The 27,218-nt window shown below is 41.8% G+C and overlaps 1 protein-coding gene and 1 long non-coding RNA gene across 3 annotated transcripts; one reads left to right on the top strand and one right to left on the bottom strand.

Moving 5' to 3' along the window:
• Positions 1–1,807: 1,807 nt before the first annotated feature.
• Positions 1,808–24,934, bottom strand: LOC101156673 (arf-GAP with Rho-GAP domain, ANK repeat and PH domain-containing protein 1). 2 transcript variants are annotated; one of them, XM_011483823.4, is made up of 26 exons: positions 24,773–24,934; positions 21,392–21,474; positions 21,259–21,308; positions 17,282–17,713; positions 15,898–15,996; positions 15,645–15,774; positions 15,476–15,571; positions 13,809–13,913; positions 13,572–13,632; positions 13,377–13,497; positions 11,381–11,645; positions 11,088–11,287; positions 10,025–10,107; positions 9,766–9,948; positions 8,062–8,130; positions 7,886–7,985; positions 7,206–7,262; positions 6,740–6,866; positions 6,453–6,552; positions 6,176–6,377; positions 6,052–6,097; positions 5,785–5,969; positions 4,943–5,152; positions 4,672–4,777; positions 3,564–3,705; positions 1,808–2,364 (listed from the first exon to the last, which is right to left on the bottom strand). In XM_011483823.4, exons 2-26 carry the CDS (start codon positions 21,472–21,474, stop codon positions 2,305–2,307), a joined length of 3,312 nt encoding a protein of 1,103 aa, XP_011482125.1. In that variant the 5' UTR covers positions 24,773–24,934; the 3' UTR covers positions 1,808–2,304. The 2 variants fall into 2 exon arrangements, with proteins under 2 accessions (XP_011482125.1, XP_011482124.1); XM_011483822.4 differs by having other exon boundaries at positions 4,931–5,152; positions 24,773–24,914.
• LOC144983620 (uncharacterized) lies at positions 21,041–24,986 on the top strand. Its single transcript, XR_013647343.1, has 2 exons — positions 21,041–21,202; positions 24,690–24,986. It is a non-coding gene; the product is annotated as an uncharacterized LOC144983620 (long non-coding RNA).
• Positions 24,987–27,218: the final 2,232 nt, after the last annotated feature.

The raw sequence follows: 27,218 nt of genomic DNA, 5'->3' as shown, positions 1-27,218 counted from the left end.
CCCCACTTTTGGGCAAAGGCTGGGGACACCCTGGACCTCTCGACCCTCACCCGAACACGACGCACCAGGTCAAGCCGCGCAGTGTGGCAGATGCGCCGCAGAGTGCACCAGTCCGCCAAGACCGTCCAGTTCAGGAGGAGCAGGGCTAGATGCCATCCCCAAGTCCCAGAGCAGAGCCCCAGCCCCCATTGGGAGCTCTGGTCCCCAATCACCTGAACCCCAGACCCATCAGACGACCCCCACTGACCACAAGCGCCCCACCCCCTCCAGGTGGCTGAGTGTTCCACCCCCAGCCCCCATCAACTTCGGCCGAGCCAACAGGAGGTACCTGGGACCCTGGCAGGCCAATCACGATGGCCCAAACCCAACCCCGGACGCAGGCAAGTCCTCCTCCCAGGGCACGTGCTGACCCCAGCCACACCCGGTTTTTATATTTGAGAACTTGACAACAGCTTTAGATTAAAAATTAGGGCAATTTGTCTGTAATTAATTGTGATTAACGTGACCCCTACTTTTAACGCCACTTTAATGCAATAACCTTTCTGCACCTGAATAAAGGTTATTGTATTTGTAGTGCACCATCTATTGGGTGACACTGGAATTCCAGGGAAATCAAAATATTGGTTAGTATTATCAAAATATTTTATTCCAGTTTGGCGGGCCAGATTATATAGTTTACCACTCCTGCTCTAGTCGTTGGTAAGGTGCATGTGTATGGATGACCTCATACATGTGCAGGCTCCTTAAATGCTGCAGAAATGGGGTGAGCACGTCATACATAAAATGTCCACACAAACTACCCTCTGTATCATTTTCTAATTTTTAACTATAAGGCTGAACACAAGGAGCACACAGCTCCTATTTGAACAGAACTAACGGTGCAGGATTTGGAAGTGGCTGAAGAAAAGGAAAATCTGTACAACACACCTGTGTCACCTACCTTACCTTTACTTACCCTTATGTGCTGCATAAGCGTTCGCTACGACTTGACGCCTGCATCATGCCCATAGAAAAATTGTGCCTGAACTTTTTCTCTCTGCAGGTTCACCCAACGGTCTACAACTTTTAATTTTTGTGGGCGTCACCTGCTCGCCCCATACAGGTTTGCCGATTTTTTTGCTAGCAGACTGCCTGAATCCAGCCATAAAAGCAATTGTGACAAAGATTTAAAATGAGGGGGTAACCAAAGTGGAATGAGATTGATCAAGGGAACAACAGAGGAGTAATAAAGAGGATTAGAGGCAGAATGAGAGGTATCAAAACAGGAAGGTAATTAGTGCATGCTGGTATAGCACTTTTCTACTGTGCTGCAGCAGGGCTCAAAGTGCTTGACAGTCACATTCATCCACACACACTTAAGGCGGTTCCACTGCAAAACAGTGGCACAAACCTATGACCACGTGTAATGTGGGGTTCAGTGTCTTGCCCAAGGACACTTCAACACATGGGAGGGCACGACCGGAAGTGAACCTGCGATCTTACCTCAGCAACACGAGTGAAGAAAAAGAAATTAAATGAAGAGCAACAGAGATGGAATGAGGAAAAACAGAGGAAGATTAGAGATGGAATGAAGAAAAACATAGCCAGAGGAAAAAGTAGAATAAAGAGGAGATGATGATGATGAAATGAGGAACAGAGGTGGATCCAGGGTTAATGAAGATAGGATGACCAGGAACAGAGGAGTAACACTTAAATGACTGGTGACCGGTCCAGGGTGTAATTCACCTATCAGCTGGTACAGACTCCAGCATCTTCATGAACAACCATGTACAGGACAAACCACGCGTAGAAGGTGGACAGAGAAAAGTTTGATGTGATGGGAAAAAGCTATTCTCAACTGGAATAGGTTTTTATTAGGACTTACTGGGTTACAACAAATATAAAACTTCATATTCTTAAACTGAAGGAACCCAAATTAATTAAAGTGGGTTCTTGATTAAAGAATTATTGTAGGTTCTGATAAAAGGTTAGAGTTAAGCGATCATGAAGGACCTTCTTTAGTTCTGAGCTTCAGTTCTGTGCAAGTGCTGATAATAAACTGAAAGCTGTAAAGAGGTCCCAGGTTGGTTCAGATAAAACAGAATCAGTTCTGCTGATCCAAAACCAGAATACACAAAAACTACAACGATCCTGTGTCTGTCCTATAAAACAAACCCCCTAGAATAAAAGCAGACACACCAGGGTCAGCAGGAGGCACCACATGGCAGAGAGAGCTTCAACGATCAATGTCCGGGTCAGAACAAATCCAGAGAACCGAAACCTCCCCTGCGGTTTGGTCTGAAAAGTCAAACTCCTTCAGATTCATCAGAGGATGGTGATCTCCACTTCCACCTCCTCCTCCACAGGCTTCTGCTTCTCTGGAGTCTGTGGAAACAGATTAAACGTGAGCTTCATCCTCCTCCTCTACCTCTCATAATATTATAAGGCACACTGACAGCTGGCGGACCTCAAAGTTCCCTCCTTCAGTATTGGGCAGTCCGGTTCAGTGGACTGACTAGACCGCCTGCAGCTAGGTGGTGCTCAGAGGCAGTTAACCCTTGTGATGACATCATGGAATTTCTCGCATTGTTTAACCTGAATTTATTTATTAGAGTATGCTGTGACGAAGCAAACTGTCCTTTAAACACTGATGATCATGAAAACGGATCAAGACTTAATTATTAAATATTATTAATTATAGAAGTTAGGAAATATTGCATTTTCACACACAGACAGAGTCAAAAACAAGATGGAAAATAGAGCAAGTTACTGGAAAGATGTATCTTATATCTCATATCTAGCAGCACTAGGGAAGGCTATTTGCCTACAGATTTTGAATTTTAGGTTTTTTATTCTTTTTTTCACCTCTGTATTGCCTGCCTCTGTTTAGTGGACCAACACACCACTTCCTCCTCTGCCTTTCATGTGCCTCTGCGTTTGCAGACGCAACAAGTGTCTGATCAAGATGTCCTTCACTTTAAAAATAAACTACAAATTACCCCTCAGCAGATTGTCAGACTGTGGAAGCTCCAGCAAAAACTCCTTAACCCTTGTGCTATCCTAGGCACTTTAACGTTGGGAGTTGGGTCATCTAGACCCACTAGACAGTGCTCTGAACCTTTTTTCTTCAATGATTTGTGAATTTCACTGGTGTCCATGGATTACATGAAATCTTTCCACCTTTATCCACCTTTGTCATGGTAGGAATAACACGTTAATGTAAGGGTGGGGTCACCTAAGATAGCACAAGGGTTAAACCCTAAAACTGATGCAGGAAGAATGTTTTTCTTTACCATGTCTTATCTTTCCTTTTAACCTCTTCAGACGTGGTGTCCACATGCATGGACATCACATTTTGGGTTACCATAGTAGTGATTCTGCTTAAATGGGGCCTTGTGACTACATGTATAGAGGATCAGCTCAAATATTAGCTTGGTTTTTAAGAGGTTAAAGTATACGTTTGAAATACAATATCATCATCATGATTTACAAACAACCAAAAACTGGTGAACCGTTGCAGTCCAACCCCTGGTGTGGTGAGGCAGATGAAGAGTAGATGAACGAGAGGAGCATCAGGTACTGACCAGGAAGAGCAGCGTGTGGTGGATGATGAACTCTTTGGTGAGCTGAATCATGTCCTGATTCATCACCTGAAACAGAGATGGAGCCAGAACCACGGCCAGGTTGTAAGCAGACATCTTGTTCTCCTGAGAGAAGACCTGAACCCTGGAACAGAAGTTGAAAGACAATAAAACAGTTTACCTTAACTTCAATGAACAATATTTCAAACTGTTGAAACAGACTGTTTAATGTTTGCTTTGTGTTAAATTTTCAGTAGTTATTGTGGTGCAGTCACATGGTGCTGCACTAACACATTAACCCACGGGAGATGTAGAGAGTTGTGAAAAAAAGGTTAGCGCTGATGCTCAATAGAAACAAATCTCAGACACCAGAACCCGCAGGAAGCTGACTACACTGTTGAACGCGAGGTTTAGCTGTGATTTGAATGGAACTGGAAAAGTTGATCAGCCATGTTAAGCATGTTCGATTGATTATTAGACTGATGACACATGTTTGATCCTCTACACTTGGTTGGAGGAGACAGTTTGATGGACAAAATTGTTTCAAAGAGCAACTGGCCAAAGTTGTGGTTGTTGGACAAACTTTCATTAGCTGTGTTTCTATTGACATTGAAATTGCGCAAATTGGATTTGCAATAATAAGCTTGTCTAATGGAAAAAATGACGATTTTGAAGAAAAACTCACATTTATCAAAAAAAAAGTTTTTGTGCTTTGAGGAGGTGGTTTTTAAGGCGTATAAAACTAACACATTTTGCAAAAATGCAATGGAAACTCTTTTCTCTAATTAAATGAGTCAGATAGCGATGGCAATGCGCTTCTTGGTAGGAAATGGCTGCCCTGGGCACTGTGCAGCGGGCGCCACAAGAAGTCCCACAGCATCACAGACCATTAAAAATTGAGCGTGACATGTAGAATTGCTGGATCCACAGCTCCTCTGTAAAATCACCAACCACTATTTCTATTTCTCCTTAACATGTTTACTCCATATTGTGAATCCTGCACTCCATGTATGTGCTTACAATTGTGTACATGTGTTTGTGATTGTCTCTGCATGTGTTCGTGTGTTTGTGTCTACGTTTGTTTCTGTGTGTGCGTGTTTCAGGGTTTTACATGTAGAAGTGTCCAAACAGTGCATTCAGTGTAGCTTTGTTGTTGTCAGGCAGTTGTCGTAGTAACCGTCTATACTCCTTGAACCGGCAGCTTTCATCTGGATTTGCTGGAATACAAATAGCAGTTTCAGGTCAGTTTAGAGCATCTGCAGGCCTCGGAAGTTGGTGTCCTGCAGACGTGTGATCAGTTTTTGATCATCAGTTACTGATCTTGGAGTGAACAGCTGCCTGCACTCTCACTGCAAAATGTCAGGACATACCCAGCTGCATACCTGCGGCTTGCAGCCATCTCTGCCGCTGTGTGGTGGGGACAATACTATCCTGGTCACGAATGTACTTCTTAAGGGCGGAGCAAGCGTCCAGCACGCCCTGCTCATCACCTTCAAGTGGGGCAGAGTTTGGTGATGTCTTCAGTGCCTCAACCAACTTGTTAACCTTGGTGGCTAGGCCACAGCGGCGGTACACACCCTCCACTTTTAGACCTGCAGGTAAAAAAACAAAACACTCTTACAGCTACTGCTTCACTTCCTGTTGTTTTGTAGCAACACCTCTACATTTATCTTCTTCCCCTTATCTGGAGATGGTTTGGCGTGGTGGCAATGGTCATGCTCAGACTTCCCTCTCCAAAGAAACTTCTTCTAGTTCTGCCATGGGGACCTCAAAGCACTCTAAAGCCATCCTAGAAACTTTGTGGGTCATACCTGGACACCCACTTGCACCCACATTCCCTAGGGAGGCGTCAAGACATTTGGAAAAGATACCTGAGCCACCTCTACTGGTCTCAAAGTTGTGTAGCAAGAGCTCTGCACCAAGCTACACGTGTGTGTCCACTCACTCTATCTCTGAAGGAGTGCCCAGCCGTCCCAGAGAGAAAATTCATTTCAGCCACTTGGATCTTTCGGCCATGCCTCAAAGCTCATGACCATAAGTGGGGTTAGGAGTATAGATTATCCAGTAAATAAAGGGCTTTGCCGTTTGGTTCAAGCTGCATCTTAAAAACAACAGATAGATCCAGCAATTGTCTGTTGTTGGTTTTAGTAACAGCAACAATCAGTCAGAACTCTGCTGAACCAGTGCCTTTCCTTTAGACGGGCCACCCATTTCATGAACTCACCATAGGTCGTGATGTGGGAGATGCAGCGCTCAATGGCCGGGGACACAGAACTTTGGAAACCTGTATTTATCCCCTGATTGGTTTGGGGTTGCTGCTGGATGGCATTTCTATTTGCTAGAGCTTTCTGCATGTAGCTGAACCATGTCTGACAGCTGTAGGACTCCTCAAAGCGCAGTGACACACTCCTGAAAACAGAAAATCACAGTTCACATACCCCTGTGCAGGCTTGGCCAAACAAAAACCACCAAAACAGACCTTAAGGCTCACCTTTCGGAGATTTTCATTGTTATAATGTTGTCAGATGGATCCCACCCTGAAGGATAAAACAAAATGTAGTCCTCCAGTGATCAAAAGTTCAAAAACACTGAATGCTGAAAAATCACAGCATTACCTGAGACATTTAGCATGCTTAGTTCCATCATCACAGCTTGCTGTGTCTGCTTGTTGATGGGGTGAATGCTGACCCCATCCTCCCACAGCAACAACCAGGCATCTGAGGGGTTTGAACTGCCGCCCACTCCAACCACACAGACTTTACAAACAGCAATAGCGGTGCCCACCTCAGCATAAGACACACCTGCTGGCAGAATCACCTGGAATGGAAAATAGATCAGACAATGTAGAGAACATGGGCTTTTTGGACCAGGCCCCTCAAAGCTTTTTCTGACCTTCAGAATGTAAATCAGGTGTTCCAGCATCTCCTCTCTGCTGTTTGCCTCGCAGGTCAGCTGATCATCCAGTGTCACCAGGTCAAACCCGTGTTTGGACCTAAAATCAAGAGGATATCCTGTGAAGATCTGGTTCAAAGAGCTTCCTTAGATTTTATTGCGGCAGTGATAGTTGCATCTGAAATCACACCCCTTCGAGGGCACAAGAACTTGCAGAAGTGTGCTGCTCCGGGCAGCTCTAGTCCGGACAATGGACCCTTACCAGAACAACAATGCTGCATATTTACCCATTATTGAGGAAGACAGACAGAACCTCCCGCAGGTCCAGAACATCACAGGCTGCAGAATTGTTCTCCAATGAGAAGAGGAAACGATCTTCTTCCAGTTTACCATGAAGCTCCTCCTCTTCTTCACCTTGATGAACAGTAACATGCAGGTGACACACACATAAACGTGAACACACACACAAAGGTGGGAGTTTGTGGCGTTGACTGTTGCTTCGTTAAAAACTGAATTTTGGCTCTAAGATGAGCGTTTGGGGTTTTGTTGGTGAGGTGTCCGCCGCTTGCTGCTTTCAGCACCAGAGGAGGATCTCCTCTTTCAAAACCTGAATTTAGAAAAGCTGGGTGGAGTTTGCGTCTCTTTCACTCATGCTCAGACTTTGATCCACATGTTGTGAGACAGGCTAATATAGAATTATTCAACATTCCACCAACTACACATTCATTCACTATCTGTGCAAGCTGAGCTCACCTGTTGGGGTGGAGTCTAGTCTTCTGTGGGCTGCTTGGGGCCTGTGTTGTGGGACCTCTGAGAACAAAAGCACATCATATTTACCATCACCTGTGTGATAAAGTTTGATTCCCCTGAAGTTATTTTCAGATCCCCCTCTGCAACGCACATTCAAGTGACCACTTTCAACGAAAAGTCTATGTAAAAGCACATAAATGCACGTTTTGAGCTTCTGCGTTCAGAACTTTCACGTTCAAACACAGTTACGTAAATTTCTACAACGGTTTTCCGGCTCTACATACAAAATGCACCTCATTGAATGAGCGTTGACAGTTAAACCAGATCAAACTTTGACTAGTCAGGGACTTGATTTGGTAGTGACGTATGAATGTGTCCCTTTTAATTCATGAAAGTGCCAACAACCTTTTGAATATAGATCATGAGGGAGAAATGAAAAATTACGTTTTTTACCCAACCGGAAATATACAACACCAAGTCTTTCATCAAAGGGTTACAGCTGTGAAAGAAAAAGCCTGTAGCAAGATTTAAGAGAATTTTACCGCTTCAACACTTCCAACTGCAGGTGGTGGACAAATGTTAGTATCGGGTACCGACGGTCCAGAGTGGTTAACATGCTCTGAATGGGCCTTACATGCTGGGTGTTGACTTACAGTACCATCAGTGTCTCTTGCTGGTGTTACCTGTGTATTCGTTCAGACGCAGAAACTGCATCTGTAATGCCTGATTGGCTTTTTCAGCCAGACTGATGGGAGAGGGGCTTTGTGGGTCAGATGGACACACCTGCAAAGAAGTAACACATCCGGTAAAGACTACTGGCTTTCATAACTGAAGAACGTATCAGCAGAGAAAGTCAGACCTTTGCTCCTGAGCAGATCAGAGACATGGTCTCCTCCAGGTCACTGGTGCAGACCACCTGACACAGCCGCTAGAATAAACCAGGATCATCATTATCATCAATAATATTTTTTTGTTATTATCACGATAATCATCACCATAATCTTCTTTCTTTTTTAAATCCCCATCATGGTAACCTTTATCCTCATGATCGCTTTATCATCAATGCCTTTAAGAGGAAACAACTCCACCTTCTGGATTTCACCCATTAGGTCTGACTTGTTTGTTTTCCATTTTTTTAGAAGAACTTGGTTAAAAGGGTTGCACAGTGACGCAGTGGTTAGCGCTGTGGCCTCACAGCGAGATGCAGCAGTGCTTGAATTTGGTGTTTGTGATGGACAAATTGTGACTGAGAGAATAACAATGCACTGCTCTGGTTCAGACCAGGGAAGTAATTCCTCATGATCATCATACGATCATACGTGGCATCTTTCTGAGTGAAGTTTGGATGTTCTCCTTGTGCATATAATCCAAAATCATGCTTCATGGGTTAATTAATGAGTCTAGGTAGTCCCCAGGTTTGAATATGAGCATGGTTGTGTTGCCGCGTGACAGACTGACTACCTCTCCAGGGTGTACCCTTTCCCCTATGGGGATAGGCTCTAGCAACCCTGTGACCCCGAAAGGGATTCAGTGGCTTCAAAAAACGTATGAATGGATGAAACTTTGGTAAAAGCTGTTAAAAAGCTCTAATTCATCTTCCTGCTGCATTCTTCATCAGTTCACTAGAATCATATTTGTGTTCTGCTCTGTACCTGACCGAGTACCTCGCCTCTGCTCCTGCTCCTACACCTGGCTGTGGTTCTTGTCTCCGGCTCGACTCGCGCCTTTGACTGTCCCCACAACCACGGCTGGATGAAGCTCGTCTGCTGGACTTTTATATATGTAGTTGTAGATTTAGATAAGTTAATTCTTCTCTAAGAGTTCTGGTAAATCGCCTGTCCGTCCTGGGGGAGGATCCCTCCTTCATGTGGGCACCCCTGAGGTTTCTTCGTTTTTTCCGGAATCCGGTTTTTTGGGAGTTTTTCCTTACCGCGAAGGGGGGTCTAAGGGCAGGGATGCCAGTATAGCTTAGTCAGTTTGTTAGTTCATTTTAGTATTATTCTATTGAACTCTTTGTATTCCTGATCCTTTTGATTTCATGTTTTACTTCGAAGCCCATCGAGACGACTGTTGTTGTGATTTTGGGCTATACAAATAAAATTGAATTGAATTGAATTGAATTCATAATTTCAAAACAAAAAAACTTATTTCACGTTTATTTTCAGTTAACTGATCAATTGTCATACCTGTTATTTTAGTCATCAACCTTGGACACCAACCTCAACACTGATCAATGTTAAATTGTATATAGCACCCTTCAACCTTGCTGTGAGACCCAAAGCATTGTACAGTTAGAGTACCCTTCATCCATGCGCACACACACTGATGCCCAAGGGCACTTCAGTACATGAGCAGATGAGGTGGGAACTAAACCTGGGATCTCTGATCAGAGGTTGACCGCTCTACCTCTGCACAACATCCGCCACACAATCTCAGGGTGGAAAATTAGGAACTATTTTAATATTCCCAATGATGTCTGTTCTTTAATGTCTGCCTCCGTCATCTGCTCTTAAAAAAACGTGATCATGGTGAGAAGCTGACACTAGATGTCGTAGTTTCAGACCTGTTCCATCATGGCACGACTGGATGATAGAGGGTGGACTCGTCTGTAGCGCCCCCTGCTGTACTTGTCCTGTATGAATTTTGACCTCTCTTCATCTGTAGACTTGGGGTGCAGCTGCTCGGCGGCAGGCACAGCTGGAGCCCACACCTGATTAGCCAACTTGTTCCCATAGGTAACAAACAGCTGAGAAGATCAGAGGGCTAAAGATTAAAACACAGAAAACTGTTTTTTTCCCGGCTTTAGGGGCACACATCCTTACCTGTATGATTGGTTCAGTCCAGATCTTGGTGTCTAACATACTACGCACCTTGGACAGGTTGCTACTCAGATTTCGATGGTGATCTAACAGCAGAAAAGAGGCAGAAAAATTCAGACCTGGATCACCTGAGATTTCATCAGACTAGTGCCCTTCACCACCAACTAACTTCCGCTCTGCTCCTTCTACCTGAGAATTCCTGGAGTCAGGAAGGCAGAGCATAAAGATATGATACGCTAAGTTGTGTTTCACAATTATTGTTGTCATGAAGCTGAGCAGACAGACAGGAATAAGACTATAGTGACTGATGAAGAACCTTCTTTTGAGGGGTGTCTCTCCAAACCAGGGTTGTTCAGTTCAGATCCTTGAGGGCCCGTGTCCACCTACCCCTGCCCTCCCTGCTTCTCATAAGTGAACACACCTGTTCCAGGTAACCAACAGCAGATAAAGCAGGGATGTTTGAAAGATAAGCAGGACACCATTCCTGAAGGACTGAGATTAAACCTACCAGACCTAAACTGAGGCTGTGCCCTTTCTTCTGGTTTTCACTGTTTTAATGTGAGAAGCTGCTCAAAGCATCAACGTGTCTCAATGAGAGCATTAAGAATGACATTACGGAGCAATGACCGAGTGTTTGTCCCAGGTTACTTCAAATCTTCCTTTCCTAAACTCAGATAAAACAGGTTGTTGTTGATAGAGCTGAGTGCTTCAAGGATTCACTTGCAATACCACCACACTTGATGTCATTAGTTTGGTCTCCAGCCTTTTAGAAACCTTGAAGTCTTCTTGATGAAGACATAACTTTCAACCCTCAGATAAATCAAGTTTCTAGAATTCCCTTCTTATTTCAGCAGAATTTTTTCACCCCTGATGAACAGCTGGTCCAATCCCGCTGTCAATTTTGCAATAATTTTAAAATCAGGAACATTGCGTATTCTTATTTAGTGCTGTTCTACCCTGTTAGAAGACCCAAAGGACTTTACATGTATTTGTGTCTCCTCTCAGAGGCTGCTGGTTTTGGGGCTGTCACGATTCACACCCGAGTCCAGATGACTGAAGTTTGTACCTGCACAGCTCTTACAGATGCTCAGCAGCAGGTTAACCGATGCCCAGTCTGGATTGGCTTCACCACAGTCAGCACACACCTTGTTGTGGGGGTTTTCTCTTAGACGCAGTGCTACCTGGCTGCAAGACAGGGCACTGCAGATGGCTGCTTCCAGGCAGTTCAGCCAGGTGGTCAGGTCCTTGTTCGACTCAACCGTCAAGCTTGTCAGAGTAAAACAGAAAGCTTGTGTTAATACCTTATCATGTTGCATATATGAACATTAGACACACAGGTAGTGGCAAGTGGAGATTTACTTTAATGTCTTTTGTGGAACGGTGAGAATGAAGGATTGTTTTCCTGTGGGCTTGACACATGCTACAGTCAGGGGGACAATGAAGGAGGCAATGCCCAGCTGGAAGTTGTCCTTGTTGGTATAAATCCACATGTCATATCCAAAGACTGCAGCATATGCACGACTCCGTGTTTCCTTGATGGTGATTTGTCCATGCACCTCCGGAGGGGTGGGGCTTGGCTGCCCTCGAGTTGCCAGCAGAGATGTGACCCATCCTTCCTGAACATCTATAGAACAAAAAGAAGACAGAGACATCAATAGGACCTCCTTCATGAATGCAATGCCAACCTCTCAGCTGAAATCAGAGCTGACCTTTCAATCTGGAGTTATTGTTCTCACCCTCTTAACCTCACCCATCCATTCCAGCAGAGACAGCTTTTAATTGTATAAATAACTGATCAATGCACTGACAGGAACTGGTGTAGCATTTAGGTGAATGTGTAGCACAACCATATGAAAATATTCAAACAAAGTGAAGCCATAAATGTAAAATCACATTAGTAAATAAGTTTTTTTTTTTCTTAAATACAAATGCAGTTTTTATAATTGTTAGTAAAAATTGCTGGTTGACTTCCCCCTCTTGTCTTGATTCTTTTGAAATCCACGACCAGAGGCTTGTGAGTTTAAGGGTCAGTATCATTGGTGTTCCTATACTGCACTCTTCAAAACAGAGATCTTGGGTATCATTTCTGGAATCTTCTAGAACCATTCTCCACCCTCCCCGCTGGTGGTGGTGGTGGTGGTGGGGGTCACAGCCTAGAGTGTTTCCATTACCAGTGGGGATCACTGTTGCCTTCACCCCCCCCATTTTTCCCTGCTCGTCCTATTCTGATGGCCGACAGGGTATAGATGTTGATACCTGGACTTTGTTCTTGCCGCTCAGGTCACTTCTCAGGACTGACCTTCCTTTGTTTGGCATTTGCTTCTCTCCTTGTTGCATCTTTGTGGTTCCCAGTCACATGCAGGTTTCCAAGCTACTTGTAGCTGTACTCCACATTTGCAGTGCTGCCTTTTGGTAAAACAACCCCCTCTGTTCTGATGATATTTCCGGTCTTTGTTGCTATGTGGGCACATTTGTCCAGTCTCAATGACATTTTGGTATCATTGTTTTGAATTCTGGAGGTATGGATAAATGAATGTCTTGTTACAGTCATCTCTTGTTTTTCCTGGGGATTTAATATTTAAAAAAGCCCGTGATGGAAAACACTTCTCTTTGGTGGACGCTGCTATTCATGTCTAGTTGTGAAATTGCTTTGCTTTATCCACCAGTAGCTGGTGCTTTGCTTCTCTTTTAAAGTTACTTAATCTTTTTCCAGGAGCTTCTTATATTCTTGTGTTGTTATGTGATGTTTCCTTTCTCTCAGATGCCTCTTTTGTATTTTTTAGTCATCAGCCTTAATGGGTTTGTTGGGATGGTGCTACACTGTCTTTGAGAGAACACACTCAATGATTCAGTGGAGAACATCCTTTTCCTACACTTCTTTTCTCTAAAGTATCACTTCTGATAGCCAGCCAAGGCTCATGTATGGACCGTTGGTGTGTCATCACACATTTCTGCAGATCCTATAGTTGAATACCTTTAGCTGGCTGCTGTCTCTGCATGCCATCTTGATCATTTTCGCCATTCTCTGTTGCAAAAATACTACGTCTTCTCTGATATGTTTATCATATAGTCACGCATCTTAAAGATCAAAGATGCTCTTACATAGATAAGCTCATTGGTCTCAGTGAGGGTTGTGATAGGGGTTGTACGTAATTCTGCATTAAATTCTCAAAGAACTTCATAGGTAATTCCCTTAATGTCGCATACAGGGGCACATGTTGGTTGTGAACCCTCAATCTGAAGTCAGATGTACACTTAACACCACTCATGTTGCATGTCATGAACTAAACCCCAGAATGTTTGAGCTACTGTGGTTTATTTAGCTTCAAGAACTGTACAAAATGAGTTTTCTTACCATCGTTGTGAGCCAAGAAGTCGTAACGTTTCTTCTTGAAGTACACAGAGAATCTACCTTTGTCCAGCTTTTTCACATTAGTGATACTGGAGACATGGAACAGGATCTCACTGAAACGGTCCTGATCCACAAAAAAACATTGAATAGTCAACAGGAAGTCACTGAGGGTTAACAACGAGAGACAGGAGAGCTTACAGAGCGCTTCTTCCACATTGACATGAGCTGTCCATCCATGGTAACCCAGTAGACGTTATGCCTGTGAACAGAGAGGAGATCCATCACCATCATAATCTCTAAATATTTTGTTTGTTTGGCTTCCTAAAGAAATTTCTGTTGTCCAATTTAAGACAGTACTACAGATCTGCTGTTCCTCTTTTTGTTCTTGATCAGTCTTGTATGTGCTCGGCAGCTCATTCTGAAGTTTTTTTTTACCTGAAACCTTTCCAGACATCCAACCAGCTGTTCCGGACCACAGTGCTTTGAGGAGCTGGAGGACTGCGTCCTCCCTTTTTCCTAGAAACACGTATGGTGGCTTTCCTGCAAAACACACACCATGTCATCTTGAGGGTTGAGAATTCCCTCAGAGATTCGAAGGGTGTCAAACTACAGGTCCATAGTTTGACACCCTACAGGCCTCAAGGGCCAGATTTCTGGTTTTCCAGAAATTCCAGAATATTTTGTCCAGTCTTCCTAAATGCACCAATAACATAAAAAACAAAAATATGTTCTACATTTATTTTTATAATATTCCAGCAAAACTCCCCAGACACATACACTATAGCTATTATTCTTCTTTCAGTTTTTCCCTTCAGGGGTTGTCACAACGAGTAAGCTTCCTTCCTTCCATCTTCATCTCTGCTCTGTTTCCTGTCTTTTCCTCAGTGCCCCTCTCTCTCTAGGCCAAACAACATGGCTGGTCTCTCCACAGATTTGTACACCTTTCCTTTCATTTGAGCACAAACTCCTCTATCACACATCGCATTTGACACTTTTCTCCACCCATTCCAACCTGCCTGCACTCGCTTCTTTACTTCTTTTCCACACTCACCATTCCTCTGGACTGTTGACCCAAGAATCTTCAAATAGCGTTCGATCATACCAGTGATCGCTTAGTGTCTGTTATCAATGGTTTTTCATCAAACACCCTAAAATCCTGCTCCAGTGAACCTCGTGTACACAGTTCCCAGTACATTTGAAGATAAAAGAAAATTTACCAGGACAATATATTTATAATTATTAATTAGGAGTGCAACTATTAATGGATGAATTAATGAATCAATTTCTGTCTGAGGCAGAAATGGAAGCGAATCGACTTCATCACTTCATAACATCCAAAAATTATTTCAAAATGACATAAATCGATAACTTTTATTGGAAAATACCATTTGGATTGAGACATGGTAGATTCATTTTACTATAAGGTAAAAATGACATAGTGCATCACAGCAGACATTACAGGGAACACTTTGAACTTAGAAAGTCATGTGACCGTACAGTGTACTAGAATATTCTAAGAATGTTCCCTTTGGATTCTTTGGATGTGGGAAAACAACAGTGGACTGAAATTTAGGAAACTAAAATGTGAATGGATTTGACTTTCATTCTTGTTTACTTGTTTGTTTGGATACATATTTCATTTACACCTGATTATCTTGAAGAAATCCAAGGAATCTGGAAAACTTCACCTGCACTGTCCAGCACCAGGTATTTCTCTCTGAGTCACACTGGATGAAGTTTTAGCTACAAATTTCCTGGATCCATTTTTGAACAGTGAATCGGTTTGTTTAAAATGAACTAAAATTGACCATGAATCACATCAGCAACCACAAATTGTGTTTTTAAAAGCCTTTATAAATAGGATCAATAGTGTTTTTAGTGCTAGGGAGGACATAGATGCTAACACCACCATTGTTCATCTTCAAACCCCCAGCAGAACAAAGACTAAACTTGATGCATTTGGACTGAACCAAACCAAACAGCTGAGCTACACTGACCCGCCTCTTGAAGTTTCTCACATGCTCTTTCCTCATCTCTCTTAGCATTATGTGTTAATCCAGATAGTTCTGCTGGCTCATAGATGACAACAGAAAACTGTTCACCTCGGGATCTGCTGCTTTGCAGCCTGTGGCTTTTTGTCTGCAGGTCGAGGCGGTGCTGGTCGGGCCGGGATCAAAGGCACATGGTTTGATGACGCTCTGTAGAACAAAGGGGATCGTTTCAGCAGTGGAACGATGGAACCTGCTTTCTCAGACCGTCTCAGTACCACACCTGTTATCTGCTGGTTGGTCAGAACTGGCTGTTGCAACTGGAAGCTCCTCTTCAATGGACGACTCTGTGTCTCCATCCTCCTGATTGGTCCAGCTGGACAGCACGGTGACGTATGGATTTTCTTCTTTAGCTGTTGAGAACATGGAGATGAAACTGGACTATGCTCAGATAAACCAGTATTCCAAGGAAAAAAGAGACCCAAAAGGATTATGGAACTAAAACTACACCAAACCAGATCTTTGAGGTTGTGTACCTGCATCCCTGGTTTCAGGAGGGCTCTCTATAGGTGGTAACTTAACTCCGTTGATTGGATCAAGAGATGAGATCACTAGCTGTGACAGCGCTTCGACATCTGGAAAAATGTTTAGAATAACATTAGGACCCTGAGCACGGAGATCTTATAAAGAAACTTTACTCTTAAGTGCTCCTCTTGTTTTGAATACAAGGGGGTCGTATGCACATAACTTTGTAAGTCAACTGAACCAAAAACACTCACACAAATCCTCAGACTTTGTTAAAAAACAAACAAACTCATCCATGAGGAACAGAACCATCCCCAGATGTGTGGGTTGGTTGTAATGTAATGGATAAATCAGATCCATTTCATGAGTACTGCACAAGTAATGAAAACTCATGTTTTCTTGCACATAGCAAAAACATCTTAAGAAAGTAAAAAGGCCCCTAATGCAAGACAAAAAGTTTTATTTTTTGTTTTGCAAGAAAAATAATTCATTCATTCATTCATTCATTTTCTATTTCGTTTTATCCCTTTCAGGGTCACGGGGCTGCCGGAGCCTATCCCGGCCACTTGTGGGCGAAGGCAGGGGGCAAGAAAAATAATTTTATCAACAAAGTTTTTTAATAGCAAAATATTTTGTTTGAAAAAACATGTATTGGCGACTGGAATTTTTTTCCACCTAAAATATTATTTCATTACATTTTTGCTTATTTAAAGAAAATGTTTAAAAGTTTAAGATTTTTAGACTTCGATTTCTAAGGGTCCTGCTTTTGCAGTAACAAACAGACCAGTAAAAACTATGGAGAAATGGTGGAGTAGTAGAAATTCACCTCTGTGATTATCAAAACACCAATCCACCATCTTTGTGGTGTTAAACTCCATAGTTTTTTTTTATTTTTTTATTTAGGATTTAAACTCCTAAAAATGTAGCTTGTGTGATTCCTGTGTGTGTTACAGCTGCATCAAGAAAGTCTCCAGAATGTTCTTTAATAGGAAGGAAACCCTCCAGTTTTGCATTTTGATTGAGTCTATAAAAAACCTTTCCAGGAACTGTGTTCTTGATCAACAAAAGAAATGTAATAAACTGTTTTTGTGAGTCTAAACAACTACTGTAATTCACTACTAGCTGATAAAATAACCCAAAAATGGCAAAATAAGTATTTTCACAGTATTTTAAAAGCCGTTTCAATCCCAACCAATACACAGCTTCCTGCTGACTCTCTGTTGTCTCATTCTGCTGTTGTCGTGTTCATGTCATGTATTCGACATAATGTTGACATGAGCATGTTTTTAGTCAAAGAGAGGCACCCCCACCTCTCTATTTTTACCTTTATGACTTAGCGATAAAAGATGCTGCTTCTAGAATTGACTTCATCAGTGGACTGATTGGGTGTTTTACCTGTGTGGTTGTTGCTGGGTTCATTCAGAGGTGATCCACATCCATTGGAAACAAGGGGTGGGGCTGATGGTGAGGAGTTATTCACTGGATTAGCAACACTACTAACAATCCCTGAAAAACCAGGAATGTTAGCGAACGAAGTGAAAATGCTTTCCAGATTCATGGCAGGTGCAGATGTAGAAGGGGCGGAGCAAAATGCAGCTGCAGAGGGATTTGCCACTGCATTGGCATCACTTGATAATACAGGTATCTGCGTGGAGATGATGTTAGCCAAGAAGTCAATGGGTGGGGGGGCTGAAGGAGTTGGGATGGGATCGGCAACCGCTGGTTGAGATGGGACGCTGTTGACAGAGATGTCAGCTGTGCCTTTCAAAGAGGGTAAGACTCCATGGTTCAGTCCAGACGAGACAGGAAGAGAAGGGGCATCATTACCTAAAAGGAAGGGGCACAGTGAAGTAATTAGTCAGCTGCTGGGATGAAAAACACTTAAATCAGAAAGGCATCATTATCTTTCTGCAGTTCTTTAAGAGACCATCAGGAACCCTTATGTCTGAATAAGGACTCTTTAAACATCTATCCATTTTTCCAAGTCCTCTAAACCCCTTTGCTACTGTTGGGGAAAGTGGGGTACCATATATCCTAAACAGGTTGACAGTCTGTTGCAGGGCTGCACACTCATATAACACCTAGGGACTATTTAGATTCATCAGTTACCCTATGAAGCATGTTTTGGACTGTGGGAGGAAACCAGCGAAAATACACACATGCAGGAGGAGAACATGCAAACTCCACATGGACAGCTGGGGTTTGAACCAGGGCTTTTGAGAACGCTAACCACTGCACCACAGCACAGCTCCAACTTTTTAAACATTTTAACGAATTTCCTACTGTCTAAAACATTGCAGCCATAAAAAAAACTTTTTATCAAACAAAAAAATAAACAGACACATTCTACCTTTGTTAAATTTCAGTTTCACTTTTTTAAGGTTACCACAGAAGGCGCTGATCCTTAACTCATTTGCATTAGTTTTAATGAGTTTAGACAATTAAGTGCAAGTTCACAACAAAGGTTGTCTCAAAATCATTATTAGGGTTTCTTAATTATTATTTTCGAGAATACATTAGTTCCAACATTATCTTAAGGTGTATAAAATTGCCCTCAAGAAGCAATCAAACGACTGAGTGCATGAATTGTTGAGTAAGTACCAAACTGATTAAGCAAAAGGCGAGAAGAAAATGCCCTTTAAGCAGACTCTGCTATGATCAGATGGAGTCTGACAGGACATGAAAGTTGAAAAAAACTGGAATGTATGTGAACATGTAGGTTAGCACCTGCAGTAATGAGAGAAGAGGATGCAAATGGACAAACTCTAAATCTGTTAGACATTTGTTACAGAACAAAAAAATGTTTGTCATTGCAAGGGCAAAGAAGCAGATGAGTAAAAAGACCTTTGAAAAGATCTTCTGAAATAAAACAAACTACATTTGCTTGTGACGGCGGCGATGACAATATATTCAGAAATATGATGGAGGACAAGATGTCCTGGTGTGGAAAAACCCTCGTGACGTCCTAAAAGCATGACTCAGCCTTTGGTATAATCAAAAAAGACAGTTCAACCTTAAAGACAAAGATGGCGTTTGTCTCCATAACTGTAACAGGGAGTGGATTCTACAAAAGAGCAGCCTTATAGCTGAAGACTCTGACCTCCATTCTAGTTTAGAACAGACTGAGAACAATGTGTTCTGTTTGACATGGAACTATGAGCTCTTTGAGAGATGTTGGAGCATTCCTCTAAGAAGCCTTGTATTTTAGTAAAAGTATTTTAAATCTATTCTGTTTTCAACAGGTAGACAGGGAAGATAAGATGAAATAGGTGACCTACACTTTCACTCAACCAGTGGCTGCAGCATTTTGAACCAGCTGAAAGTTTTTTAGAGAAGCTTTAGAACAGCCTCAGAGTAAAGAATTGCAGATGTTTAATCTTGAAAAACAAATGGATGAACTAATTTCTCTGCATCATTTGGGATGTTTTTAATTTTTTTGGAAATATTACAAAAGGCATTATAGAAACTTAATTAATGAGGGAGTTAAAAGTCCAGCCTTCATCAAAAACAACATTTCAACATGTCTTGGTGGGTTTGATGGTTCCCCTTGAAGATCTGACTCTGTATCTTGAACCTGACTGCAGTTCCACCAGACTTGTTTGTGTATTTGCATAAGGTCTTAAGTGTTTTTGTCTTCCGTGACTGACAGAATCAGTAAAAGTTCCAGATAAACAGAATTCTTTTGTGCAGAATGTTCTTCCTGTTGGACAGTTTTCAGTTTCTCTGAGCACTTAGTCTTGTTTAAAGATGAAAAAACACTGGAGATCATTGTATACAGTAGTGAAGACAGCTTTGCCTGCAGGCACACAATCATTTCCATCTGAGCTTTCAGGTGAGGCAGATCACTTTAGGTGAGACGTCACGCTGGTTTATGACAATGTCGTGCAGCAAAAAAGACCAGAACAACCGGTTCAAGAAAGAAACCTTTAGATCCAGATTGTTTTAGCTACTGGTTGAAGACGATCTGGATTGACAACTTTTACTGTACAAGTCTACGCTGCTCCAGACACGAATACTGTGGAGCAGATCGGGACAGAGGAGGAAGACCTTTACCAGGAGTCTGCAACCTGCGGATCTATAGAGACAAATGTGGCACTTTTATCCTTCCATTGTGGCTATCTGAATAAAAAACAACGTTTTTAATTTTACTAAGTAACTGTAAAGTCAAAAGTAAGCAGTAAAATAAAAAGAAAGTAAAGTATTGTAACTCAAACTTCATTCAAATAATTCACAAACAGTTGGCGGACAAGACTGCAGAAGTCAAACAAAAACATTTTGACAGATTTTTCTGCTCAGTGTCCCACAGAAATTCAGTTGGAGGTCAGGAAGGATTACTAGAATTAAGTTTCACCAGATCAAAAGGCAGATTTTCTATTTTTGAACAAATTTAAGGATTTTAAGGGCACCTTATGGTTGAAAAATACAGCAAGAGTCACTTAATTAGCTCTGATTGAATTTTGATTAGTTGGATTTACACATTTCTGAAGATGGACCAAAAACAGTACTTTTTTTTAAAATCACAGCTGACATCACCCTTTCTACTACGGACCATAACACTTCATTGAGATGATCCTCTATGGTACAGGGTGTCTTTTAATTTGAAAGTAAGTCATGTGAACCTCTGTCAAAAGCTATTTTGAAAAAATACTTTTCTCTTTATTGTCAAGTGCCCATCATTATAGTAATAATAATATAAATGCAAATGAGTTTTCTTTTTCTAAAGGGTGATGTAAGACAATGTGGCTCCCAGGGGGTAGCGGTCAGTGAGAAATCAACTCAAATGGTTTTTTAACTGTTGAAGGTTGCAGACCCCTTACCCACACTGCACCCTCAGTCGCTCCCACCAGCGGCTTGTGGATCAAATGCATATTTAAAGAGTCTACTAAAAAGTGAATGAGCTCATCAGTGAAATGTTGCTGAGTCATCCTGAAGGCCCCACACCACCCAATGCAGCTGCTAATGAGGGACATAGCTTCTTGTCCAGAAAGTCCTCAGAAGCTGGCGGGGCAGGTTGGCGCACGGCAGTTTCTGGTGACGCAACTGGAAAGAGCTGATCTTACTGGTCCAACAGCTCTTTCTTCTACTGGAACAATCCATGGTCTGTTTCCATGGCAACCAGTTGCTTCAAATAGATATAGCTCAGAGGAAGACTTCAGCTAGTCTTCCCCTCTAGGGAAGACCACATAACTGCCCCATGTCATGAACTTTACGAGTCTTCTTCAGTCCCAAACAGAGAACCGTGTTTGTGATGAGTCTCTCTGGACCCATCGACAGCTGATGATGTCATCTTCAACTGAGGGCATGACCTGCTGTCAGGTGAGCTGCAGCAGCTAGATCATTGTGTGAAAGTGTGGGAAGACAAAGGAGTGTACCTGTGTTCAGCTGAAGTGCGTCTGGAGCCATGTTTTCAAAGCCGTTGCATCTGAAACACACAGCTCTGTTGGATCTCACATCTCCAGAGTTTTGACTCAAAGAGGTAGTATAGAGATTTATGGGCGAGGTTACCTTTCCAGAGAGGTGATGGAGCTCTGACTGCCCCTCGTCAAGCGAGCTCGAGGCTTTGGAACCGGGGAAAATGGAGAAGTCATCTGCAGAGTACAGATCAGTGTCAAAGGTCAATACATCTGACTGTGCATCAGGAGGTACTGTCTGAGACACAGATTAACCCAAAAACCCTATACCTGATGTCTGCCCTGATCCTGAACAATCCCAGTGGGGTCCTGATTGTGATCCAGACCATTATTCTGATTCACACTGACACCTTGATCCTGACACTGGTTCTTATTTAGAGCCAGATTTTAACTTAACCAAACAGATCCTACTTCATACCCAAATTCTGATCCAGACCCTAATATGTATCCAGACTACAACGCTCATCCAGACCACAATTCTGATCCAGGCCCAGATCTGTCCCGAAATTCTGATCTAGACCTTTATTAAGTTTATTTCTCTAATTTAAACCCAGAATCTGACTCTGATTAACCCTCATTCTAATACCCAGGGGCCAGTTGTTCAAAGGTAAACTGATCGGATTTTGGTGATCGGATTGGATCAAATCTTGAAAATGGGTTGTTCAAAAGGAAAAGAAGGAATCTGAAATCAGATTAGATCACAGAATCCAATCCTAGTTCTAATCTGGATCAAACCTTCAGTTTGTGTTGTTCAAAACTTGTCAGTAGGATTTGGATAACTTTGATCCAAAAAAACTGGATTATCCTGATCCCAACAGGGGGTAGGATTTAAAGGTGGATTCCAGGAGGGAAATGTAGAAAAACTTTAAAATTGGTCAAATAATACATTTGTTTCATTTATACTTTTATTCATATTTTGCACTTGACTTGTGTAACCGTTGTAACAGTGATAAAGTAGATATAGTAGACATAGGCTACCAATTAAGCTATTCAGTAAAGTAAAAACAATGAAATATGAAATAATCCCCGAAACAGATTTCAATAACAAACAAAAATAATATATTCAATTCATCACCGTATATTAATTTCAAAGAAACAATCATCAAAGATGAGCCTTTCAAAAATAATGTTGGAAATGCTGGTCTCTCCTCCTCAGATAAAAAAACTCCCTGAACATTCTTTATTTTGTTAACTATTGGACATTTAGCCATTTTATTTAAGACGTTTTCAAAATATCCACAATGTATTTGTTAGTGCATATTTGTTTTTTTATTTTTTGTGACTCAGATGAGGGGTCATAAAAGAAATTATGAATGGAAGTGGATGTTTGTTATTTTTGTGTTTTGTCTCAAAATAACAAACTCTTACAGTGACCCCATGTTGGCTCTTCTACCTGTTCTTCACATAGCTGGTAGCCCGTGTTGTGATATGTTGTCCCATTTAGAGCACAGGTAATCTGGATTTGGTAATATTGAAAACCGTGTATCTGGATCAGGGTGATCCAGTCCAATGTTGCTTTGAAAAACCGGCATAAAAGTAAGACGGATAACCTGATCCTGCATAGGAAAACATGTGATTTCCAAATCCGGATCATTTTGATACAGATTAAACTTTTTGAACAACTGGCCCCAGATTCTGATCCTGACCATGATTCTGATCCAGATTCGTCTTCTCCTTATAGGGGTCAACCCAGCACATCAACATCCTTCATCTAACTCTGACTTCCGCATCCTCTACTCAAGTGTTTCCCAACCCTGGTCCTCGGGGAACATTGTCATGCATGCTTTTTAATCCAACCCTGCTCAAACATACCTGTTGTTGATGACTGTCAACACCCACTGCCTTCATGTCTTCGTTCAGTGCTTCCTATATCACCTTTGTCAGATTCCAATTCTGATATAAACCCAGATTCTGATCCAGACCATGATTTTATTCAAGAAACATAAATCTGAAGCAGATCCAAATCTGATTGAAACTCAGATTCTGATCAAAACCAAGACTTTGATCCAGGTCCTGTTATAGACCATAATTCTGATGCAGACCGTGATCTAAAACCAGGATTTCCAAACAGACCCAAATTCAAATTCTGATCCAGAACCTGACACTGCAGCCGTGGTGCAGTGGACGGAAGATCGAAAGATTGCAGATTCAATTCCCGCCTTGGTAAAATAATGTTATAAACGTATACGCCATTTATCATTTACCAAACTGATCCAGACCTCTGACTTAAAACCTTATTTTAGATGCAAAAACTTAATTCTATTTCAGACCACAATGGTATAGCCTAAATATTTCGCTAATTTCTTGTCAGATTGTTTTGTAAACACCATCTAAATAACAACAACATTTTACCAAGAAAAAACATTTGTTTCTTAACATTTTACATAATAGAATATTTTTATTTTTACAAACCAAAATCCTCCTGGAGAATGAATAGAAATGGACGTGTTTGTCACCCTTTTTCTAAAAGAATTTCTACACAAGTCATTTTATGTTTTTGTTATGTTTCTGTCTTTTATGTTGGCATTAAAGAAAGAAAGTGTGTTTTTACTGATTAACTTTATTCCTGCAAAAATGATTTAATGTAGATACTAAATCACGAGCCTGATCCCTCAAACCCTTAACTTGAACCTGATCCAGATGATAATATCATCAAACTATGAGCTGTATGAGATGTGATGGAGATTTTCTGTTTAAGAATTTAAACGACAGTAAAAGACATTTAAAATCTATTTTGCTTTTAACAGGCAGCTGAAGAGAAGATAAAATTGCTGAAAAAAAAGAAGTTTCTCCCTGTTTTTACTCAGAATCTGGCTGCAGCATTTTGGACCATCTGAGAGTTTTCAGTGATATTTAAGAAAAGTCTAAGAGGAAAATATTATAACAAAACTAACCTTCAAATAAGTCATTTCTCTGCGTCATTCTAAAACAGGACGTTCCTGATTTTAGATATATTAGAGATGAAAGAAGGTCAAGATTGAAACTTGATTTACCGGTATGTGAAAACTTAAAGTTAATTCTTCATTTACAATGATTCCAAGGTTCCTCCCAGCAGGACGAGACATCAAATTAATGCCATCCAGTCAGATTATATTGTTACAGAGTGAATCTCCAAAGAGTTCCGACCCTGAAATGTATTTTGTGCTGCCTGAGAACGTCAACTAATGGAAGCATGTTTGGACCAAGCAGAGAGCCCTGTAGTCTGAATGTTCAACCTCATCAAGATTGTGTTGATAGTTTTGCGCATGATTTCTAGTCCAGTTTTATTTTCTGGTCCTGATATGTGGGTTCTGTCCCTGATCCAAATTCTGATTCAGACAAGTCTTGATTCAAGGCTTAACTGATAGAAACCAACCACTCAGTCATTGAGTTTCTCTGATATTGTTTTTCAGCAGGTTTTAGTTTTCAGATGAATGGAACAACACCCACAGGCCCAGCAGAACCAGGAGAAGAAACAGAAGAACTGCAGTCTTACCTCTGCTGATGTCCTCTGGGCCAGAACCAGCACCTGAGAAAGTCACCTGTCTGCCTTCCGGTGTTTTTCCTGTACTACAGAGCGGTTGATTAATCCTGTTTACCTCGTCATGTCAGCTCCCCTGTGTGTCTCCTGTCACTTTGTATCCACCTGTGTTTGCTCTCCTCAGGTGGGGTGTTGCTGTAGCACTGCACTCATAAAAAAACGGTTGTTGGAGCGGATCTTGGTTTCTCTTTGTTTGTGACGAGCCCAGACCAGGAATCCTGATCTAGACCTGGAATTTGTGGCCCAATAAAGTTCTGAGTTTTCTTAAAAGCCACTGTCTACAAATTTAAAGAGATAACTTAGCTTACTTACAAAATATTTATAGAGCAGTCAGCTCTAAATGTTTAACCAACAACAGTCATTACTCTCTTTAGGTCCTCGATAGTACACTGAAGTTCATGGTGGGAAAATAGTTGCTACTTTAAACTGTTGAACTAAAAGAGAAACGTGTTAAACTGTAAAAATTAAAACAAGCTTAATTTTTTTTACAGTGAACATGAGTGGTTTGACCAGATTGGGAATGTGGGTGTGGCCTCTCTGTGCATGTGAATGAGTGACACTGCTGTATTTGTCGTTGTTTTTTGTCTGTGTGTGTGCATTTTGAGTTTCTGTTTTTGTGATTTTATCTGTGTATTTTTCATTTGGTTTTTCTGTATGCAATTGTTTCTGTTTATGTTGTTCATATTTGTGTACATTTTAGTTTCATTTTTTTCTGCATGTCTGTGTGACTGTTGTGTAGCTGTTCACCACAGAGACTCCCCCCACAATTTACACACACACACATGACCGGGCTTAGATTTTACAGTAGATGCCCCTCCTGACCTTGAGGAAGTGGCACATGGAAACACTGGAGAGTGCTCTGAAGTACCTGGTAGTTCAATGTTGTATTCTACCTGGCAACTAACTAAGCTCAACCCTGCTGAGCTTCTGAGGCCAGACATAGACTGCATGACTATGAGTGTCTCTGTTTACTAAGACTCTTTTTTTTTTTTTCATCCTTTTGTGAAACTACAAATCCCCAAATGGTCACTGACAGCTCTTTCCCAATAGATGGCAGTGTTTCACTGTCAGATTTAATAGCAAAGGTCCCTCGTGGTAACCCTTGTGCTATCGTAGGCACTGTAACCCTTATGCTATCCTAGGCACTTTAACGTTGAGAGTTGGGTCATCTAGACCCACTAGACAGTGCTCTGAACCTTTTTTCTTCAATGATTTGTGATCTTCACTGGTGTCCATGGATTACATGAAATCTTTCCACCTTTATCATGGTAGGGAGAACACGTCAATGTAAGGGTGGGGTCATCTAAGTGAGTGAAGATCACAATCATTGAAGAAAAAAGGTTCAGCCCACTGTCTAGTGGGTCTAGACGACCCAACTCCCAATGTTAAAGTGCCAAGAATAGCACAAGGTTCACAGAATAGACGTTTACAGAGATAGCTGCTGCAGGGAACAGTCCTGGGCCCTGTTCCAGAAAGCAGGTTATGTGAGTTTCCTCAGTAAGTTTGAGGGTAAGGAAGCTGATAACCTCAGCTTTCGGGTCCAAAAACGGAGGTATGTTTCAGGGTATGTCAAGTTGCCATGGCAACTTCTGCTCTAAACATAACCTGGTCTGGAGCAGGTTTAGTTGTAGGTTAGTTTGGTTTCAGAGAGGTGAAGCAGCATGGCGTGTCCATTTGAAGATGATTTAGTGGATGAAGAAGCTCAGATAATACTTTGTCCACTGTGAGAGGGTGATAAGACCACGTATCGATGTTTTTTTATCCGAATGAATATTTACCGGAGCGTTATCATTTTTCAAAAGACTCGTTAATTTATTTAAGGAATCTTTTGAAGCTGTTCCTATCGAACGTGACACATCGAGGAGCAACGCTGAGCGTAGGGCAGCTCGGACAGAATGTCTGGCACTCAAACGCTTCCTAGAAACCTTTGTGCAATTCCCTGTCCATAAACCACTGAGGGTCATTAAAGAGGAATTATGTGAAGCCACCCACCTCCTCACAAACATTGAAGCCATGTGGCCAGGATCAGTTCATGATGCCTGAATTTTTAGGGAGTCATCATTGTGGCCCAAATTTCTCCATGGTATAATTTACCTTACTTCCCTTTTTATCCAATGTCATGCATTAAATGTTATGCAAGTTATACACTGTAACTGCCATTTTAGGAAATTTCAATGGTTACTTGCTGGGGCACAGGGTGTTTCCTTGTCTGTCATATCCGATGACCCCCTACCCTGAACCCCAGTCTGGACCACAGGCACAATTCAACCTGGCCCACAGCAGAACCCGGGTCAGGGTGGAGATGACTACAGGCATCCTGAAAGCACCATTTCAGTGCCTACGTGGGCTCAGGGTCAGGCCAGAGAGGGCATGTGACATCACAACAGCATGTGCTGTTCTT

This window comes from Oryzias latipes, chromosome 14 (genome assembly GCF_053564925.1).
Source record: "Oryzias latipes strain Hd-rR chromosome 14, Olatipes_Hd-rR_3.1".
NCBI lineage: Eukaryota > Metazoa > Chordata > Actinopteri > Beloniformes > Adrianichthyidae > Oryzias > Oryzias latipes.
The sequence above is the reverse complement of the archived record's forward strand: the minus strand, read 5'-3'. Positions and strand labels throughout refer to the sequence as shown.

Excerpts from the sequence above, each read along its gene's own strand:
- LOC101156673 (XM_011483822.4), bottom strand. The coding sequence starts at position 21,474 with ATGACTTCTCCATTTTCCCCGGTTCCAAAGCCTCGAGCTCGCTTGACG. Across the intron at positions 21,309-21,391 it reads TCCATCACCTCTCTGGAAAG|ATGCAACGGCTTTGAAAACA; the intron begins GTAACCTCGCCC and ends TGTGTGTTTCAG. Across the intron at positions 7,263-7,885 it reads GCGTCTGAACGAATACACAG|AGGTCCCACAACACAGGCCC; the intron begins GTAACACCAGCA and ends TTTTGTTCTCAG.